At 41.4% G+C, this 22459-nt stretch overlaps 1 protein-coding gene and 2 long non-coding RNA genes across 4 annotated transcripts in view; 1 reads left to right on the top strand and 2 right to left on the bottom strand.

Moving 5' to 3' along the window:
* Nucleotides 1-22459, top strand: part of gpr158a (G protein-coupled receptor 158a) — a gene marked incomplete at both ends in the record, with an annotated part of 64707 nt that overhangs the window by 28674 nt on the left and 13574 nt on the right. The window contains 3 exons of the mRNA XM_079181839.1: nt 94-196; nt 3478-3704; nt 6348-6416. Coding sequence (XP_079037965.1) covers nt 94-196; nt 3478-3704; nt 6348-6416 — 399 coding nt within the window. The remainder of the gene's footprint in view (nt 1-93; nt 197-3477; nt 3705-6347; nt 6417-22459) is intronic.
* LOC306711930 lies at nt 15602-17202 on the bottom strand. 2 transcript variants are annotated; one of them, XR_013767534.1, is made up of 3 exons: nt 17131-17202; nt 16809-16977; nt 15602-16731 (listed from the first exon to the last, which is right to left on the bottom strand). It is a non-coding gene; the product is annotated as an uncharacterized lncRNA (long non-coding RNA). The 2 variants fall into 2 exon arrangements; XR_013767535.1 differs by having other exon boundaries at nt 17117-17186.
* Nucleotides 18141-20230, bottom strand: LOC306712110. Its single transcript, XR_013767540.1, has 3 exons — nt 20168-20230; nt 19332-19500; nt 18141-19247 (listed from the first exon to the last, which is right to left on the bottom strand). It is a non-coding gene; the product is annotated as an uncharacterized lncRNA (long non-coding RNA).

Below are 22459 nucleotides of genomic sequence, written 5' to 3' on the forward strand. Positions count from 1 at the left end.
AATTACTCATTTATTATCAAGGAAAGTCCAGTTCAAACTGCATCCACTGTCTCCTCTGTGTGGCTGATGTTCATGTTTTTTGCCTCTTCGCAGTGTTCGCCGATCCACGGCCACGGGTTCATCTTGGACAAGTACACGTGCCGCTGCAAGACGGGATTCTACCACCCCAACAGAGTGGCTGTCAACGGCTTCACCAGTAAGTCAGTGACGAGTCAATCGCCTGTTCACACGTACTCTTATAAAGGATGGCCGGCCCCTGTAAGGTGACTTAAGAGGTCACTTTTAACCCATCAGAGGAATCTGTTTTGGCAGATTACAGCATGCTAAACTTAAGACAATCTGTATCGTAATCCTTTTTAATAAAAGGTACAGTTAAGAAAGAGAAGTTTGACAAAACAATTCACTTCAGTCACATCTTTTTATGGAAATGTGTTCACTGATTTAAGAACATGAGATGTGGTTGAAAGCTCAAGAAAAAGCTAAAGTGCACCTTCAGTTGAGATTATTGTGTTAAACTATCTAAACTATCTCAGTACTTCTGAAGTGAAGGTACTGTCACGTAAATACTGTCATCAAAAACTAATCATTTAGTCTTTTACAGAATTGAATTTGACTTCCCTGCGTGGATTTAAAACATGTTGTCCTTTGTCATAATGAACATTTTAGACCCAAAAATGGTGGCATGGGTCAGAAAAGGTAAAGAAATTACCTTTAAATTATATCTCACAGTTCTGGTACAGTAAGTGCCACTGTTTTCCATTTATATTATTAAATGTTTCCACTTTATTAAAGTTTCTGATTGAAGAATTGTGCGTGAAACATACTGCTAAAATCAATGGAACTTACTGTTTGCAGTGATTCCAGTTTTTATTTGTTCTATTGAGGTTAAACAAATCCACTAATATCCTTAAAAAATCATTTTCACACTTGGTGCGATCATGACTCTGCTTTTAACCAAGACAGAGAGGGAAAGCTGGTAAAAGGGTGTTAACGGTAATAAAACAAAGACGTTTGCTTCCTCTGTTGTTAATTATCAGCTATTGGACACCCTGTTCTGTGTCCTTCATGCAGCACAACCTTAAGATGTTTTATGAGATCACATTTATTTGAAGTGATTTGCCAGCAAAGGTTAAAAAAACAACACGGCAGCCAGTTTGGAGGAGACAAGTCTTTTCATGTAAACAGCAGGTGAGCTCATTTCATCAGTTCTGTATAGATGTTGCCCAGCAGCTGTTATCAAAAGAACCACAAGTTCACCTTTAATAAAACATGTTATAACTATGCTGATGAAAGAGGCACGTGTCACTGCCCTGGCTGACAATGGACGTAGCCCCGGTACCTGGGGAGGCTAATCAGGTTCAAGGTGGGAAATATCTTTTTAATGGTAGTTACTTTTCCCAGTTTATTCTGTCTGCTGTGAGTTAATTAAAAACAGCTTTTGCAGACACAGAACCCCAGTGGTTTTCACCTGCCCTCCATCACTCTCCTACTTTCATTTCGATCCACTTTCCCTCCTGTCTCATCCCACACAAACCTCGTACAGCATGTTCCTCTGTGCCCGTCTCAATTTTACCCCTTTTCTCACCCATTTCCACCGTCTTATTGCACCCATTTTTTACCCTGAAACATTTTCCCTTCATGCACACACACAATTTCTTTTCTCAGAGAGCCGGATGTCTGTGCTGTCTGCTTCTGCCCGTTTGTGCTGTTTGCCGTGTACACAAACGTACGTGTTTATGTGTGCACGTCTGCATGAAAGCTGTGTGTGTGAGAACACAATAATAGAGAGGAGAGGCATGCCTGTTAGTGAGGCGTAGTGCTGCAGTCTGGCCCACCATGGGGCCAATAACAAGCCTGGTTAATCCACGAGGGGACATCCTTGACACTCCTTTGCGGAGGAAACCAGAGCAACTCACTTTCCTTTGTCTCCCAGTGATCTTCCACTGTGGATCTTGCACATTAATATGTGGGAGAAGCCGAGACTTAGCTTCCTCTGACCGTCAGTCGGCTGTAGGAGCGACACACCGATGAGAGCGAGCTGAAGGATGTGACTCATTTCTACGGAGATAAGTAGTCCTTTTGAAGGGATCAATGATGTGCAGAGTCATAGCTTTGAAAAATAGGCCGGTTTTCTTTTTAAAGGCAAAATCCCTGCAAATCTCTGAGACAATGGCTGTTTCCAATAAAGCCTCCATAAAAGCTCTATATAAGTCCACCATTCGTTATCTATCCAACCATATGGGCATCTCTTAGGAGATTTACCAATAACAAGTCCACTCGCTTCTTGTTGTCCCTGTTTGGTTTTTACCTTAGTTTACCCTGGGAGGTTTTTAGCATTCGCTGCTGTCCGGTTTTGGCAACAGAGCAGCTCTATTTTAAGCATTTAGTGGTTTAGTGGTTGGTTTATACCTCAAACTCTGTGGAAATTCTTGAATATGTGTACTTTCCCCACCCAGATCTTGCGCCTAGCTTAAATACACATATTTTTCTTATGGTTTGAGCCAATCTGTCCTGTCTTTAGACGCCCCAATCATCCCCGTCCTTGTCAGGATTAAACAAATGACTCGGTTCCTGCGCGTCTCTGTGGGCTTTTTCTAAGGAAGCCGCAGTTATCAGCCTTGAAGGATATGCCAGTGACTGAACAAGGTGCTGCGGTGTTGACTTTTCATGTTCACACATATAGATCCATCTCCCTTGTGTTGACACAATGTCGATGAATCCTTGTAAGGTCAGAGAGGGATAGGAATATATACTCAGGGCGCTTCAGTCCGTCGGAGAAGCACTTCATCTCCTTTATCCTTCAATACCGGCCTCATATCCAGAGGAAAGTACAATGACCAAGGAAACGTAAGAAAATGGTTGTTGCGACACAATCTGCTTCTTTTCCAAAAGATTTTGGAAACATGATGAACAAATTCTGATTTACCGCCATGTAAATAACAACTGTATAAGACCATTTGATATGTATTAGGTTCAAATCAAGGGATGCCCAGATTGATCTGCCTCTGATCATAATATTAATCGACCAATTATTATTGAATATGTTAATAAAAAACAATCATGTATTTACTACCCATTTGAATTGTGTGTTTTTACGCCAGAATTACCACTATATGAGTAAGATAATAACATTACATCACATTTTAAACTATTATCACTCATTGAACTATTATTGGCGTATATTATTATTATTTATCCGTTCCTTTTAGCTTACTTACTTAGCAGTTTTCTAGGCACGGTCAATTGCAACACATGGTTCTCAGGTTTTACATCAATAGGTGAACACATTTTTACTATCAAATCATAATTCCAAGAATCGAGCTGCCCTGCAAAGGTAAAGGACTCGCTGTCTTGGAGACGACAGCTGACGGTTGATAGCGTGATCAAATCCGATGACGGTAAGATAACATGGGACAGTTGCTGATCTTTTTGCTGTGGAATTAAACTCCTCTACTTCTCCATCTTGTTTTGTGACAGGGAGGGGGAGAAAGGGCAAAGCTGCAGACAGCGGTCCCAATGCGGACGAGGGGTCTTCCAGCGACTGCCTGCCGTGTCAGCAGGGCTGCGCCTACTGCAAGGACGAAACCCCCTGTGTGGCGCGAGAGGACGGAGCTCTGCGCTTGGCCGTGGTCTCCTTCCAGTGCCTCTGCATGCTAATCGTCTTCGTTAGCATGGTGCTTGTCTACTACTTTCGCAGGAACAAGGTGTGTATCCTCGCACGACAGAGACGCTGAAGCTCTGTTTTCCTTTATTATTATTTAAATCTTTAAGATCGGTCACCGCACAATGATCTCCTTCAGCTTTTAGGGAATTTGTTCAGTCACCATTAAGAGTGAAAGTTTAAAAGACACAGATTCAATTCACAATTACAACTTCAGTCAGTCGTTTGATGTTTTCTGGGCCGTGTGGTCATCAAAGCCCTTTGGATCAATAAACCAGTGAATCTGTTTGTGGGCGGTCACCACAAAGCTTTGAAATCATTTCAAACAGGCGAGGCACCGCGGATCAACTCCACATCAGCCACTCCGACAGCGACCAGTGTGTCTAAACGAGAGCACTGAATTCAGACGTGACTCTGATTGATACCCGGGGCCACTGGCCGCTTCACGTTTCTCATTTTGAGTGATAATATGTCGGAATATAACTTTCCAAAGATGAAATATATGCTGGTGTTTCGTTCACATCATATGTTGTCATCAAATCTACCTCTGTTGTAAAATGTGTCAGTGGGAAATATTCGGTTTTGTGTGTTCGCACCTGGCTGACAATGTCATCGTCGTCTAATTCAATCACTTTAGCAAATAATATATTCTCTACATCAACTTGAAAGGTGTTGAGTGACATTTTCATTGCATCATCAAACTGTGAATCTACTTGACAAACACAAAACTTCCTGTATGGAAAGTGAAGATAATATTGGAGGGTTTTCTTCATAGTTTGGCCGTAGCTGTGTTTCTGTGCTTCCTAGAAATCAAAGTGAGATAACAGCGTGGACAGGAGTTAAACGTTCAGTGAATGAACAACAACTCATCATTCAATTCTCACCAGTGTTTTCTGAGCCGGGTCTTTCTAGGGCTGTTTAAATCCTTAACAGATTTAATTGTCACTTTGCCATCGAGGAATCTGAAGCAACAGCCTCATTGCATCATTGTGAGCCGCTACTCGTCTCCACGTACTACTGTAGCTACGACAAAGCTGGATAAAAGGTGTGCAGAAAGCTCTAAATGAGGGGAACATGTATACACATACTAAACTAGCGAAGCAACGTATTTACATATAGTTTATACAACTTTTGATAAATATCTCATCATTCAAATCCTCTTAGAGGAAATGGCCATGGTGCTTTATTTCATTTTTCACAAATTGCTGCAGTTTCTACCAAAAACTGCCAGATTTCACCCTGCAAATACAAAGAAGGCCTTTTAATTTAGTTGTATCTGTTTGCCCCATTGCCACATTTCTCATTGTCGTGTTGGCAAAAGCCTCGTGTTGTGTTACAGAACTGCTGAGCTCAACTTAAATACAAGTTTTCTTTTTAGATGTGGCGATTTACTTTCTCCCAAAGTAAACTTTTGACCAAACTTATGAAATCCTCTGAGCCTCTGGTTGCTACTCTCAATTAATTGTCTTAATTAAAGGCTTTGTTTTGAGCATTAGACGTGTGGGGATTAGCCTGAAGACCTCACTGCTGACAGGGGAACACCTAGCGGCTCTATCTCCCTCACACCTGAAGACTCCTGGCATTATATCAACCAGAGTTCAACAAAGCATCGCTCCCATTAATAATGCAGATAAAAGTTTGAGATACTCCAGGGCTTTGTCATCATTTAAACACCACTTATGTAATCCCCACTCATCTTATCAAACTAAGTTTAAGAGCTTAGCTTCTAAGCTGCTCACAGACTTTGCAATAAATTAAAAGTTTTTCATAAACAAATCAGTTAATTTGGCTTGTAGATTTTAATTTATCTCAAACAAGATAAACACTCATCTGCTCTAGATAGCTGTGAGTGGTGTTTTGTTGTCTTTTGCATGTATTCTTAAATGAGTGGCTCAGTTGTCCCATGCTCTTTGAAAGCCCCCTCAGGCGTCTCTTCAGTTTGAGGACGATATTTAACAAAATATCGTCCACAATAGGAGCACAGAAAGAGCATGAAATGGTGAACCCTTCTATAAAAAGTCCCTGAGGCAGGAGCTCTCGATGGGCTTTGTTCTCTTTCAACCAACGAAGAAGAAAGCTCCAATCCGCTTTTAAGTCCTGCTGGAATATTGTAATCTCCTGCTGTTTTAGACTTGTTTAGACCTGCTGCAATGTGAGAGTTGTATTCCAAACTGTCCTGTATCCATTTTGTAGAAAATAAAAAAAAAACATTTTCATTGTAAACATTGTAATTTAGTGATTTGGGACATAAAAATTAAGAAGATTTCTTGCAATTTCAAATTAAAGCTGCTGTAATCAATATTTTTAGTCAACAATGGATTAAATTACTTCGCATAATGTAAAAGCGCTGTTCATAGTGACAAACCCTCAAGAGGTTCCACAATGGTAGCTTCTTGTTTCGGTTCGACTGTAGGGCAACTTTCATCACTTTTTTGTACACCACCTTTTCCAGCATCAAAGAACAGACGGCGACCATTTGCAAAAAGCTGGTGAACGTACAGTACTTTAGCATTTAGCTGCGGAAGAGAGAGACCAAAACAGAGCTAAAAGATGAGTGAATAGGAGACAAAAACACATCTCCAAAAAGCTTGTTGCCCCATGTAGCTAAAACCCTGTTAATGTAGGTTGAAGTATATCATGCATAAACGATAAGTGTAATAATAGGTGTGTCTTTCTTCTTCTGCAGAGTATCCGAGCATCAGGTTTAGTCCTGCTGGAGGCCATCCTGTGTGGAGCTCTGCTTCTCTACTTTCCGGTAAGCCTGAAACACTCGCTTGTGTGTGTGTGTGTGTGTGTGTGTGTGTGTGCAGGCCGGTATCCTTTCATGTGCTCATTTCTCGACATGTTTGTTGATAATCCTCATGCCCAGCTCCTTTGAGCTGAAAACAAAAATCTTCTCCTTGACTGAAGGTTGGCATTCAGTTTGACCTTTGGTTCACGCTGTCACTCATTCATCTAAACCAGAACAAAGCTTCGTATCTGCATCAGCGGCACCGAGCGGGATTGTTTGCCTTGTCAGATAGTGCATACCTCAGTCCATAAATCATACCTGGCGTGTTTTCTTTTTCACGGCCGCATGGAGCTGTGATGAGCAGCGTTTCCACAGCCACAGTGTGATAAAACGGGACTGGCAGAGACAAATATCCCAGGGCTTTTTTTGTGACCCCCTGCTAAATGCACACAGAGCAGGCCAATGAACCCAGCAGCCTGTCAACACCACCATCTGTTGACTTCATTCAGACCTTCACACGGAATAAACTCCCATTACGTTTTATGTGATCTTAACCTTTTAAAGTCCCAGAGAAATGGATGTTTCTCAGTGAAACAGAATATCTGAGTGGTGGACAGTTACAAGAGGGATTTAAATCAAACCCGTCGCATTCGATTGGACCGCTAAAAAGTGGGCGGTACCTCACCTGTTGTTAGATCAGGAGGACGAGGGAGAAACGAACGGGATAATTTGGCGATTGTTAACCGTCACTGCAGCGCGGGGCAGTACATGCAGATGAACGGCGCCCGGCCTTTCTCCATGCTGGAGCTCCCCGCCCACCCGCTGGCAAAACTCCTCCGATGACCCGTTCGGCTAGCTGGTCGCCTAAGGTCTCATTTGATTGGTGGATTTTTTTGTTAATGCCCCTGCTTTTTTCTTCTTTCTTCTTATATTTGCATATATTTATATTCGCTCTGATATGTGCTTACGATCTGGCTCTTGGTGGCTGTGTTTTTTGTTTTTGCATTGGTTTTCGATTGTTTTTTTTGGCCCCATATGACTCCTTGGTATTGTCTTGGTACTGAAAATGGCTTTTTGTGAGATTGAGAAAACTTTGGATGAATATACAGTGTAAAAGAGCTTAAACATGTGGAGATAATAACAGTTACTATTATTGTAATCTGCATCAGCAAAAAATCTATCGAATTCTGTTAAAAATAATCAACAGTGGCATCGTTTGCTTCTGAAGCACCTCGTTATTCATCCAGATTTATTCCTGCACATGACCAGACTCTGTCCAACACCCACGTACCGTTGATTTACACAAATCTACCATTACGTCCTCCTCTTGGGTGCTCGGGGCATCGGCTAATTGCAATTTAGTTGCAATCATGTGGAGCTATATGCTTACCGAAGCAATGCCGGGTAAATGTAATTAACGGCAACTGATTTAAAGCCGGCTAATCAATGCAATTTGCTGCGACAAGGTCCTGGGAAGTAATAATGTTTGAAATTTGCAGACTGAAAGCAAACTTGGGAGTCAGGTTATTGGTGAGTGAATGGATGATAATCCTGTATCCAGCTGGTGTAGTGATGCCACCAAATGCTAAGAATAGACTGCTTGTAAAAAGGTAGTACAAAGGGTAACTTCACTCTGTAGCTATGAATCCTACCTTGTTCAGAGATTAGATTATTCTATCAGGCTATTCTGTACCGTTAAAAACGGTCACTGTGCACACGGCAGATGTTTTTATTTTAATATAAAATATCTCAGCCCGATCATGTGAGAACAGCGTCTCTCTGCATGACTCTGTGCAGCACGCTAGATTGATCTCCACCCTGATGCATTTCCATGTCTCCCCGTGCGAATCCCACATGAGCTGCGAGCGTGAGACGCATCACTCCCAATCTAAATATAGATTCAGAAATATTCCGCCGCTGCTGCTGCTGCTGCTGCTGCTGCTGCTGCTTCAATTTTAAATAATTCCTCTGTTATTAAGCAGCAGGAGATACATCTCATCCTGCTCTCATGGCATTCGGCTTTGTGGGGTAATGCAACCCACCACCCAAAACCCCCTTTCTCTCCTGAGTGTGTCACATGCAATAACTTCATACTCCCCCACCCCCCTGCTTTGAAATGAGAAGGGAGGAGGGAGGAACAGGGAGTGCAAGAAGGAGAGAGGCAAAAGTATAGCGGTGCCAAAGCCGGCTATTTTCGTCTGGCTGTGGAGAGGGGGGGGGGGGGGGGGACACACATTTGTGATTCACAATGTGATCCCTGGATTAGCTTGCCAGCCCTGCGTTTGTCTCTTTGCAGCTTCTTATTGACGCTGCTGGGGAGGCTTAGATGGCAGCAAAGTGACGGAGTTTGGTTTGCTTGTTTTATTTTTTCCTCCTTCAGCCGAGACAGGAATACACACACACACACACACACACACACACACACAGCCTACTGAATCAGAGGAGTTGCATTGTAGTGCGACATGGCCTCAACTCGTCAGAAGATAGGTGCTTCTATAATAGGGGCAAATGCAAAAAAGGCAGATCATTTCAACATGATTTCACTTGTCGCAACAATATTTGCAGTTCACGTGTCACACAATAGCTTGTCGAAGGGATAATACATTTGAGTATGCATGTAGGAAATGGGAGAACACACTGTAGTAGAACAACAATAACAGTATAAGAAGTAAACACAATGTATGACATTTATTTTCCTTTTGCTACTTCCTGCCCATCTATGTCGGCTGCCCCAGAGATAACGCCGGTTGTCGCTCCCTGCATGTTCTCCCCCGTGAGGCGTGTCACGCCTCCTGCTCTGCCGCTTATACATTCAGAAATGTTAACTCACATGTAAAAGTGGTAGTCTGCAGGTTTCTATTTTTACTTTTCACGACACCTTTCTTGTTAAGCATTGAACGCCGGTGTTTTTGCAGTGCACTTCCCAGAGATTTGCTACTTGTCTTGTTAGTCAGGTTTTTACCTTGAATTCTACTTTGATATGATCATTGTGTATCTCAAGGATATTAAATTAAGCGGAACTACTTCAACCTCAAGGTATTTGGCAACGAGTCGTCCAACAAATACATAGTTTAGCGACTTTCTGAAAACCATTAGAGCATCTTCTAAACTAGTGCTACTGTTGGCAAGATGACATCGTTTTAAGTGTTGACCACTTGACCAACACAGTTTCTGAGGAGGACAATATCTATGGAAAAGCACTAATCTGGAAATGTTGGGATCTGCCTAACATGATGAAAATACTCTGAGAAGGATTACATCACTCTGCTTTCCCATGTTGATACAACCCTTGGGGTTAGGGGCAGAGTAGAGAGCGTCATGTCCTGCTCAATAAATCCTTTGCAGTTTTGAAACCAGCGACCTTTGAGTACGACCCCCCCCCCCCCAGGTCCTTTGTTCCTTGTCTTTCCACCTGTCCAATCTCAGCATTGTCTTGGTGCCAAGCTGGGCCGAGGTGCCACCTCGACCCAACTCAGGGCTCCGCCGTGCATGGCAGGCAGGCAGGCAGGCAGGGCCTCACAGCACATCAGGGGGCTAATGAGAAACGGTACGGCCAGGGGATAATGTATCCTGACCTGACAGGCCATGAAACACAGGCTGCCAGCCAGTTCCCTCCTGTGCTCTCTGCTCGGCCTGCCATCCAAGCTGTTCTGACACTTTCAATCTGACTAAAGTGGATTTGGAGGGTTGCTGTTCCCTTCTCCCCCTCTCTGCAAAGAAGGGGGAGAAGCTGTGGAGTCCCCCCCCCCCCCCAAAAAAAAGTTGAAGTTGAGGATACACAGCTGCAGCTGGAGTGTTCCTTTTATCTACATGTCCAGACACACAGAAATGATGAGAGACTGGAAAGAGAAAGATAGCATCTCCACATCTAGGCAGGCTATTCCCGCTCTGATATGTCCCTTAGTGCCCAAGCAAGATGGGAATATCTCAGCATCTGACTGGTGATGAGGAGGGAAGGGATTTGTGGGAGGCGAGCACCAGCCAGCCCCGGGCTCGACTGCGCAGAGTGTGAGCTGGATGTAATTTACACTCGGCCCACCTCAGGGAGCAGCGGGAGCAGAAGAAAGCATCACCTGCCTCCAGAAAAATGCCCTTCCCATGTGGCAGTGGGTGTCGGCTTTCATATATAAATGGATCCATTGCTATTACAAAACCCCACCTCTCCTCCGCTGCCTCCTCCCACTCTCTCATATTGAAGGTGTTTTGAGACGGGGAATGAGCAGGAGATGCTGACCAGAAAAAGCAGGCCATGGGCGGACCGGGTGTCGGTCCTTATTTCATGTCAAAGCAGTAAAAGTAGCACAAGAGCTTTGTTGTGACAGAATGATTCCCGAGGCTGCACCATCCCATCCTCTGCTCACATGGAGGCAGACACACTAAATGGCTCAAAGTCATTTTTCTCCCCGTTAGCTCGGAGCAGATTCATGAGACACTGTGATAACAAAAGGCTGCATTTCAGCGCCGTCTGTTCTTTTGACTGGAAACGGTTTTATATTTAGTCATATTAAAAATCGACGAACTGATATGTTTATACTGCGTCATTGACAGATGACTAATGTATGATATTTTATTTTGGCATTTTCATTTCAGTAAGTGCTCCATTAGTATGAGGTTGCTCTTCGAGTCGTTGTAGCTGCCAACTATAATAACAATAATTCATCATTCAAACCATCATTTAAAATTCCTACTAAGTCTAACAGAGGTACGGTTTAGAGGCATTAAAACCATTTGGGTTGCACCATCAGCGTCTTAATTTTCTAAAGTTCTGACCACATTCATTGTTAGATATTAACAAATTAATATAAACACGTTTGAGAGGATTGGCAGCCACAATTCACCAGTCTAGACTGCAGCTTCCTGCTGTCTTTGAGGTCTGTTAAGTCAGCACAAAGGAAAATTGCTTAATGGCACCAAACAGGGAGATGTAGCTATATTGTAAAAATATGATCTAAATTACTATCTTTTAGCTCTTTGTTTTGGTTTTATGAGCCAACTTAACTGTTCTAGTTCACTCTTACTACTCTCATCAACCTCATTTCTAGCTGTAGCAGGCAGTAGTTTTTGTCAACAACATGTCAAAATGAATGCTAATGTTGCCCTGCGTCTGCTGCATTAAATTGTTGTCTCTTCTCTTTTAAAGGGTCAGAAGGTTTTGAATGTTTGATGACTCATTGTGCACTCGGGGCATTTACAACAAAGCATACAATCAAATGAGACTTTGGGCGGCTAGTTAGCCACACCGGTCGAATAAAACCTCACATATTCAAAACAATGTATTCAAAACCAGAAGTACTGTCAGTCATTCACAGTGCAACAAGAGTTACGCTGTAGTTCAATGACTCCCGGATGTAGTAAGTATGTAATATTTATTTGAGGACAAAGTCAGTCAAAAGGGCAGTTCTTTTTTCTTTTTTACATTTGATAGGATGATCAAATGTATTTAGATGTGTCACAAAAAAAGTGTTACATGTACAAGTACATTGTGTAACTGTTTAGGTATAATCTCCGTACTAAAACCTACGTAAGGAGTGAGCATTTCATCTGTAGATTGTCAATGTCTGCAGAACACCTAAAAACAAAACCTACGCAGGTCAACAGCCGACTCAGAGTGTGTATGAAAACAGACCACAGGTATTGTCACTCTCTACTGGGTGCGGTAAACTCATTTCACGGCATTGAGGGAGAGGTCTGACATCCTAGGTGATCGATACGCTGTGGGACACTGACCTTCACGCGAAAGAGGATCAATCCCTGAAGCTTTCCCCCTCTTCATCGACCCCCTGTGCGCACACACATATTTGCATTTTTATTGTCTTCACACTACAAGCTAATTACAAACTGCTGCTTTTCGATCCTCTTTTTTTCTAACTGCATTCGTCTAAAACAAGAATCAACCCGCATGGTTTTTTTTAAGCGTTATTTGCTGAATATCTCCTGTCTGCCCTAGAGCGAAAGCTAATTCTCTAAAGCGGTCTAGCACAAAATGATTTGTGTATGCTCTGTGGTGCATCCAGTCGGGCGTCATATTTTGTTTGTGGGTGTGCTACCATTCTTACATGAAGCCTTCGGCGACTGCAGAGGTCCAGAGTTTGTGTTTTCATGACATTTAGCGCTAACACTAGCTGTAAACCTTGCTATTATCTAAACTCCAGTTAAGGTCATATCTTAGGTCTCATGTATGCTTCAAACTAACTAGGTTGTACAACGTCTTGTACCTTGTTTTGAGCGGCCATTATCAAAGGCAGGGCAAAAAGCATCATAGCCACAAGGAGAGGTGAGACACAGTGAATTGTGCAACATCACAACAGCTCCCTGGAAAGCTGCTGCTCGCACCACAGCTGGCTGTCTTGCGTCACCGCCGTGTCAACAGGGACACTCACTAGCGGATAACCAACCCGCTGAATCTGAGTGTGTGTGGAGCCAGCTGGTGGGTGCTGAAATGGGAGATGATTAGGAATAAAATATAACTGCAAATTAAGTGACTGAGTGTTGATTGAATGAGTAAGTGGGTGAGCGTGTGAATCTTGCTCTTGTTGTGTTTGTCTGTTCTTTTAGAGTTCCATCACTCCAAATTCAACCAGTGATCATTGTTAAATAGATAGATGGAACAATGAATGGATGCATCCTGTATGTAAATCTGCTGGGATGTCTGTGTACTACGTATGCTATCTTTCTGTGACAGTCTTGATTTGTCTTAAATATCTGAGCAAAGAAACAACATCTCAGTGGAACATGTAGTTTATCGCAGGAATTGTCTTCTTGCTGCAGCAACCTCCGGTTCTGACGAGTGAAGCCAATGCGGAAGTGTCTTAAACTTGCATTCCCTCTACTGGCCAGCAGGGGGCGACTCCTCTGGTTGCAAAAAGAAGTCTGATTGTATAGAAGTCCCTGAGAAAATGACTCTACTCTCTCTACTTCTCACTTCATTTATTACCTCTGTAAACATGAGTTTATGGTCTCAATCTCTAGTTTCAAGTTTTCTTCAACACAGCATGATATTCATTTAGTAAATTATGGTTCATTTAGAGTCAAATAGACCATAAAGAGGAGTATGCTTTAGGGCGGGCTTACTGTGATTGACACGTTGCTGCTGCTACCAGAGACGTATACGGCATCTCTACGTCACTCCTCCGCAGTCCAAATATGATAACATGCGTTCACTGGTTGCAAAAACCCAAAATGGCGACAGCTGTAATCCAAGATGGCGACGGCCAAATCGCCGAACTTGAGGCTTCAGAACGTCAGCCCACAAACCAATGGGTGACTTCACAATGACTACCTCCACTTCTAATAAACAGTTTATGACAATACCACAGGTTCAAACCCCCAACAACAGCTAATTTTCCCATCAACAGCCATTATGTCATCGTCCAAAAACAAAACACCTGCTTAGTCACTGCCCTACGAGTCATTGTTGACAAGAGCATTAGAAACATCTGCTGTCATGTTAATGTCTCTTTCACAGAAGGCCATGTGCGTACCAATAAATGACGTCAACTAATGCGTTGTGTAATGCCAGTTCATAGAACTTCCAATAGGATGGAGAGAACTTTCATTGTTGTTGATTCAACTGTATGGCTTTTTTGTTTGAAGATATAGTTTGTCCTGCTGTGAATTGGATTGCATTATACTGACAGGTGTTTCTATTATTTTGTCAACCCCATTTACGTCAATGAGAGTAGGCAAAATAATAGAAACATGTACTTAGGACAGAGCGCCCCTTAGTACAGGGCTCATTATAAAACTGTGGCGGGATAATTACCTGGTTTTCTTTGTTACCCGATCAACACAAAAGGCTTATTGATTGAACACACCTAATACATATTCACAGTGCTGTTGGAAAAGGTGTGTGAATTGTTGAATTCAATATCTGGTTGAAACTCTTTTGCAGCCAAGACCTCAATGAAGCCGCAGATCAAACCTGCTCACTCCTCAAATGGAATTTGGCCAATTCCTTCTTACGGAACAGTTCCAGTTCCACCCGGTTCTTTGTGTGTCTGCGGTGAATGGCTCACTTGAGGTCTGTCCACAGCATTTCTATTGGGTTGAGGATTTGGCTTAGACTGGGCCACTACAAAAGGTGGATTTTCTTTTTATAGAGCCATTCTTAGGTATTTTGGGTCATTGCCCTGTTGCATAATCCAACCTCTCGTGAGCTTTAGCTTGCGGGCTGATACCCTGACATTTTCCAAGATATCTTGGTGAACTTGCAAATTCATCCTCCGCACAATGATTGCAAGTTGTCCATTCCCTGAGGCAGCAGAGCAGCCCCAAATCATTACGCTCCCTCCACCGTACTTTACCGTTTGGGGGATGATTCCATGACATTATGCCGTGCCTTTCTGAAGCCATGTGTAGTGCTGTGTTTTCTTGCCAAAAAAACTCCACCTCAGACTCATCCGTCCACAATGTTTTTTTCCCAGTTGTGTTTCCGGATGCTGGGGGGTCTTTCCTTTGAGGCATGTTTCACATCAAGCATCTTGTGAATAGTAAAAAGTTTGAGTGTTTTTTATAAGTCATAGGAGCTCTGATCCACACCTGCAAACTAGTTATAATGTATGCAATATGGAATGGTCCAACACAATAATGTGTGGGTTATTCCTTACAACAGATTGTGTTTGTTCATTTTCAAAACTTAGAGAAAGATCAGGCCATATTTTATGACAACTGCATAAATAAATGCAAGTAATTCCAAGTAGTACACTCAGTATTTGTCAGTTTCAAATGCTCCGGATGGGTGTGTCATGAAGCATGTTTTGATGCCAAACTATTTCGGGAAGTTGCACTTGTTTATGTGACTAGCTCAACTAGCTCGTTGTCATTTTTTGGAGCTGAGGTTCTCTTACTTTAGCTATCACGCTTGACTGCGAACGGGGCTGTTGTCACTTTAACATACAATTCTGCTCTAAACTTCTCATGAATGGAATATTATATAGAAGAGGTGTACATGAACACAGGATTTTAACAGCGGTTGGAATGTAACCAAGTAGTCTACATTTACACAAGTACTATAAATGCAATATCGAGGTACTTGTACTTTACTGGAGTATTTCAATTTCATGCTTGGCCTACTTCTCCTCCACTACATCTCAGAGGGAAATATTGTATACGTGTTTTTATAACCATGGAGGTATTAAGGGTAAAATAAACCAGATCATTTAGTATCAATAGTATTAATGACTAATGTATAAGACAAAGATGGTACAACATCGTTATAGAAGGGTTTATTTTTTAGAAATGGCAAAAAAGTGAATGGAAAAACTAATTAGAATGAAAGTAAGAATCATCCACATTTATTATGTGTTCAGATGTCCTGTGTGGACAAAGTCATAGAACTGTATATAACAATCAGATTAAATGCTACACTCAAATAGAGCAGAACAGCTTCAAATATAACATGAAAAGTAATTTAAAAGATTAAGACAGAAGCAAAAAAGACACAGTGGAAAATACAGTAATATATGGTCATACATGAGCATAAATGCAGAAAGAATATGTGTCTCCAAAGTGTATGAACTCAGACTAACAACTATTTCACAAGTGTTTCACTGGGCAAACATTGATATATGTACATGATATATGTCATTTCATATCTTGATAACAATATATAACACGATTTACCATGTTTTCTGGGAGTTCAATAAAAAAGTAGTCTGTATGAAATAATCATATTTGTTTGTATACTTCTGTGTGAATGAAATACTTGACTAATTAAAATCACTGAGTATTAAATGAATACCTTTCCAGCTAAATGAACATAAGTTTCAAGTGAAATTCCAGTAAAAACAAAACAAAATATTTCCTCCCATATCCTGACTTTGTTTTCATGCCTGCACACAAATACAGAGAAATCAGATTTCATTATCAATTTAGACAAAGTAGTTGTGTAATACGATATCCCGATACATGATTTCGTCACACCTATTCGTCTATCACATGCACCTTCATGATAGGTTTGAAGCAGTCAGACATTGTGGCCATGATGGTAACATTTTCACTTTCATGGGACAGAGCGGGGCCTTTTGCTTTGCCACTGACAAATGTCGCGTTTGTATTTTTGGACATCTCGTTGTAAAGATCTATATTACACTCTTTGCTGATGCCAAAGATTCCCACTGCGTACTTGTTTGACTTCACGTTTTGGTCAAATGGAACCCGGAACAGCACAGCTATTTTCTTAGAGGGGTCTTTTGTAGAAATATTGAGGAGATCGTAGGTGAAGATCCCGACACATCCTCTCGCTGCGATTAGAGGCTTGCCAAACAACGCCTCTCCAGATGAGGACGGTTGAATGCTATCGGGCAGAGCTTCGATGCAGCGTCCAATATGGAGGTACATTCTAGAAATAATAGAAACATATATGGGTTCTGATTTTAAAATAAGAAAGAATATAATGAGAAAAAAAGTTGCATTTACCTGGGGTTACAAAGACTGTAGTTAGAACAATCATTTGTAAGCATGACTCTGCACTGGCGTTGTGTTGGTATCTGTTTACCAAATGTTTTTCCAACTTCAAATGCGTCAGTCACCAGCGATACTATGTTGTCAGCCTTTTCAAGTTCCTCCATTTCTGCAGTGTGATCACCTGCTCAGACAGAGATTTTAATAAAATAAGATGTGGCTGTAAAATCATTTCCACAAATGTTAACGGAATAACATTCCTGTCATGAACTCGTCCATTGTGATAAGAAGCTCATAGTACAGAGTTATTTCCTTAGACCTACCTGGTTATTCTTACCTGGGATGAAGACCTCTGAAGAACAGCTGAAAGCTCTGGCTGTCAGCCTTAAAACTTGCCTTGTTATACAAGTGATGGAGGTTAAAACCTGGTTCTCCAGGAAGTTGGATAGAGATTTACAGTAACTGTAAACACACCCACATACCTGACGGTATCATGTTGTCAGAGGAATGTGACTCCACCTCTCTAGAAGACAAAAGATATAGAGGCCTGAAGGGTATTACTTTATTAAAAGCTCTGCTAATAGATGAATCAGGAAGGTCCCGTTGTTCTCATTCCATAACGTCTGATAGCCGGCATGGATACATGCCAGACAATAAAACCATTTTTGGAGATTAGAGAGGAAACTAATTTGAATGAGTACGACTACAATAGAACATGTAAACTCAACAAACTCTTCTTTAAGAGGGAATACGGTTTTGACAAATGAACTAATGGTGATAAAAGTAGAGAACTTGCCTTCCTGCTGTACTATACATCATGAACGTCTGTATCAAATTTCTTGGGAAACTTGTCCAATAGTCGTTGAGACATTTCAATGAAACCCAACAAATAGAGTAGATGCTGAGATACTCCACAAGGTGTGTGAAAACTGTGAACCTGATCACCAAACTCCAAAGACCCAGCACGGCTACAAGTCTACGGCTTAATCACCTGAACATTTCATTTTGTGTTGTTGACATCAAGCAGAATGCAGCAGCTCAGGTTGTGTTTTGGCAGGTTTTGATAAGAGAGACAAGAAAACCAGGTGATGCTCATCGTTCAACATGCCAATCAAATCTAAGGTATTTAGCTCTCATGTCTCATGTTATGAAAACAAAGGTTATATAACTTGGTATAGTGACAGAAACCTCTGTGGGAGACGGCCGAGTCCAGTTTATTTCATCCATGAGCCTAACTGAGGTTTAACTTTAATCAAGTAAACTTAAACAAACAAACCCTCCATGGTAAAGAGAAGATACAGTGAGTCATATTGGTCTTTTTTTTGCAAATCAAAAGATACAAGTTTAAAAGGACAACAAGAGGAAAACAAAACAATGAACACAGGACACTTAACAAAAGTTTATCCAGAGAACAAGATAATGAGGTGAAGTTAGTTGTATTTTATTAGCTCAGACTTTAACCACAAACCTAAAATATATCAAAAGAAGTCACATCTATTGGTGGAAACAACAATTTCACAAGTTTTTCACCGTGGTCGTTAGGTTCTGGGCGATATGCGCAAAAATCTTCTTTCCTGATATGGATCATTAAATATCTTGATAGCGATATATATAACGACACAGTATGTTTTCTGGTAGTTCAATAAATAGTCTACATGCAATAACCACATGGTAAAGCCCAGTTTTGTATACTTCTGTGTGAATTCAATACTTGACAAATTATAAGTAATGAGTATTTTCTCATTTAGGTTTTACCATAAGTACTAAATGAACCTAAGTTTCAAGTGAAATTACAGTGAATAATTGATGTTTCCATGCATGCACACAAATACAGAGACATCTGATATTTTTATATATACTTCGGTATAACCATGAGCAGAATTCTTAGCAATTCAGATTTCCTGAGAAAGTTGATTTAGTGTCTGCTCGTTATTATCTTTTTCGACGACGTAGTTATGTAATACGATACCCCGATACCTGATTTGATCACAATACGATTCCATTGAAAGACAATAAATCATCAAATTGAATATCGCCTATTCGTCGCTCACATGCACCTTCATGACAGGTTTGTAGCAGTCAGACATTGTGGCCGTGATGGTAACATTTTCACTTTCATGGGACAGAGCGGGGCCTTTTGCTTTGCCACTGACAAATGTCGTGTTTGTATTTTTGGACATCTCGTTGTAAAGATCTATATTACACTCTTTGTTGACGTCAAAGATTCCCACTGCGTACTTGTTTGACTTCACGTTTTGGTCAAATGGCACCCGGAACAGCACAGCTATTTTCTTAGAGGGGTCTTTTGTAGAAATATTGAGGAGATCGTAGGTGAAGATCCCGACACATCCTCTCGCTGCACCGGGAGGTTTGCCAAACAACGCCTCTCCAGATGAGGACGGTCGAATGCGAGGGGGCAGGGGTTCGATGCAGCGTCCAATATGGAGGTACATTCTAGAAATAATAGAAACATGTTAATGATATGAGAGTGGATTTCAAAATAAGAAAGAACATACTGAGAAAAAAAGTTGCATTTACTTGGAGTTACAAAGACTGTAGTTAGAACTCTCATTTGTGAGCACGACGCTGCACTGGCGTTGTGTTGGTATTAGTTCAGCAATTTGTGATCCAGTTGAAAGTCCTCCAGTTGTCAGCGAAGCTAGACTGCTAACTGTTTCGAGAATGCTCATATCTGCAGTGTCACCTCCTGCTCAGACAGACGTAACAATAAAATATTTTTAAAATCACGTACAAATACATGTACCACTCACTGCCACTTAAAGCCGCCAAATGTGGCTTTAAAATCACTTCCACAAATATGATCAAGTTAATTGCAGTTAAACAATTTAACCAACAAACTGAATTGCTGCAACATTTTGACTAAATGACAATGATACGTTTGTAGATGTCAAGTTAAGTAATTCCTGGTGTTGCCTCAAGAGCCTTTTAGTGCACAACAGGTCAGCTGAACATGCAGAAATACTAAAGTAGCAATAGATGAACGTTTACCTGGCTTAAATTGAGCATTTCATTTATTCTAAATCATATCTCCATATAATTAGTGACAGATTATATTGTATCTATTATTTGTTAACATAAAGCAGCAGCATGGAGACTACCAGTTTGCATAAACTCTTCCTAACATCAGAAGTCATAACCTGCTCCGTGTGTCAGCAAACAGGCTGAGCGACGTGCCGCTTGTTTGAAAAGCCGCTCGCCGTGGCTCTATTTTGACCAAGTTGCGAGCACCTGCTTCACCTCCAACCTGTTGTCGAAATCAACGCTGACAGTTATCAATAACAATATCTTCCTCTATTTCATAGAGACATCGCTCGTTGTATATCAGGGCAATTTTTCGCGCTCCCTTCGCTTACCTGGGATGAAGACCTCTGAAGAACAGCTGAAAGCTCTGGCTGTCACTTGCCTTTTTATACAGGTGATGGAGGTTAAAACCTGGTTCTCCAGGAAGTTGGATAGAGATTTACAGTAACTGTAAACACCCACACATACCTGATGGTATAATGTTGTCAGAGGAATATGACTCCACCTCTCCAGAAGACATAAGAGATAGTAGAGGCCTGAAGGGTATTACTTTATTAAAAGCTGTTTATGGATGTCTGTCACACATTTCTTGGGAAACTTATCCAATAGTTGTTGAGACATTTCAATGAAACCCAACAAATAGAGTAGATGCTGAGATACTCCACAAGGTGTGTGAAAACTGTGAACCTGATCACCAAACTCCAAAGACCCAGCACGGCTACAAGTCTACGGCTTAATCAACTGAACATTTCATTTTGTGTTGTTTGCATCAAGCAGAATGCAGCAGCTCAGGTTGTGTTTTGGCAGGTTTTGATAAGAGAGACAAGAAAACCAGGTGATGCTCATCGTTCAACATGCCAGTCAAATCTAAGGTATTTAGCTCTCATGTTGCCAAGTGAGTTATGAAACAAAGGTTATATAACTTGGTATAGTGACAGAAACCTCTGTGGGAGACGGCCGAGTCCAGTTTATTTCATCAATGAGCCTAACTGAGGTTTAACTTTAATCAAGTAAACTTAAACAAACAAACCCTCCATGGTAAAGAGAAGATACAGTGAGTCATATTGGTCCTTTTTTGTTTACCACATGGTAAAACCCGGTTTTGTATAACTGTGTGAAGTTTCAAGTGAAATTTCACCAAAAATAAATACATTTACTGACTTCGTTGACATGCATGAACACAAATACAGAGAAATCAGATTTTTGATGCGCACCTGAGTGTAACCATGAGTCAAATTCTTAACAATTAAGATTTTCTGAGAAAGCTGCAGTGCTCGTTATTATCAATTTAAGCAAAGTAATTGTGTATCACGATATCTTGACAAATCATCCAGTTGAATATCGGCTATCCGTCTATCACGGATAGGCCTTCTGCTCTGCCTCTAACAAATGTTGGGTCTGTATTTTTGAAGTGTGCAGACAACAAGAGGGAAAAAAAGACAGTTGACACAAGTTTCGTCAAGAGAATAAGGTGTTGTTAGTTGTCGTGTTTTTCTGTGTGTGTGTGTGTGTGTGTGTGTGTGTTCCACACTGTCTGCCCTTGAAAGACGAAGTAGCCTCTTCCAAATGTGCCATTGTGCACTTCCACAACTTAAAATATCTTTTCATCTGCCTGTGGAAGCTAAATGTTTCTCTTCTCAGGTGTGCGTCTGTAGAACACACTGTTCTGTTATAGTTTCCACCTGACAAAGCTCTGTTTTGGAGGGCAGATGCAGAACCGGGTTGTATTAAGTCGGGTGTCTGGGGAGCCTGGAGACCAGGCCGGCGGGCGAACATGATGGTCGGGGCCGACATCCAGCTGCGTGTTCACCTGCCTAGAAAACCCGAGATATTCTATTAAAATATGGCCTCAGTACCAGTTATGAAACCTGTGCTATTGGAGCCGAGAGAAACTGAACCGTACTTTGGTGTTTCATTGTTACCTTTTTACTTAAGATCATTAAACTTGTTTTTATTTTCTTTCTACAAAATGTACCAAAACACTGGCAATGAGGGAGATCTTGATAATAATGAGAATAAATAGTAAGCAAAACTCAAACCCTCTATACTACAGAGAAATCTGGTTTCAATTGAAATCAAACACCATTACTAAGCTTGTTTACAAGATATTTAGTCAGCTGATCTATAGGGGGAACCATAAAGTGCATCTTTGGAGGGAAGGGAAACACAACACTGCATTGAAATGCTATTGACTCTGAATTCCCCCCAAAAAATCAGAAACAGTTGCTGTTACACTGATCTGATATTGTTGAAATGTAGAATAATGAACCAATTTTAAATGTTGGGTGCTGAGAGGGCTGCTAGACGTTGGCAACGACGCTCACTCAGCATTTCCAGGAGCCTTTACTCATGCTGTAAGTGAGACGAGTCAAAGAGGGGGAGGCAGGCAGAAGAGTAGTAAGTGTGTTGATAATTGTCTCCTCGATATTGATGTCCATTAGATAGGTATAAAGCACCCTGCTCCTCTCAATCCCCCCACATGCACATAGCACCAGCTCCTCTTCCCTTCCCACAGCGCTGAATCTAAGATTCCCAGCACTTAGCATTGATTATTAATGGAAGGTTTGAAAAGAAAAGGGGGGCAGAAACTGATCTCTCTCTTTATGCACACTGGCGTTAAGAGA

This window comes from Pholis gunnellus (genome assembly GCF_910591455.1).
Source record: "Pholis gunnellus genome assembly, chromosome: 20".
Classification (NCBI taxonomy): domain Eukaryota; kingdom Metazoa; phylum Chordata; class Actinopteri; order Perciformes; family Pholidae; genus Pholis; species Pholis gunnellus.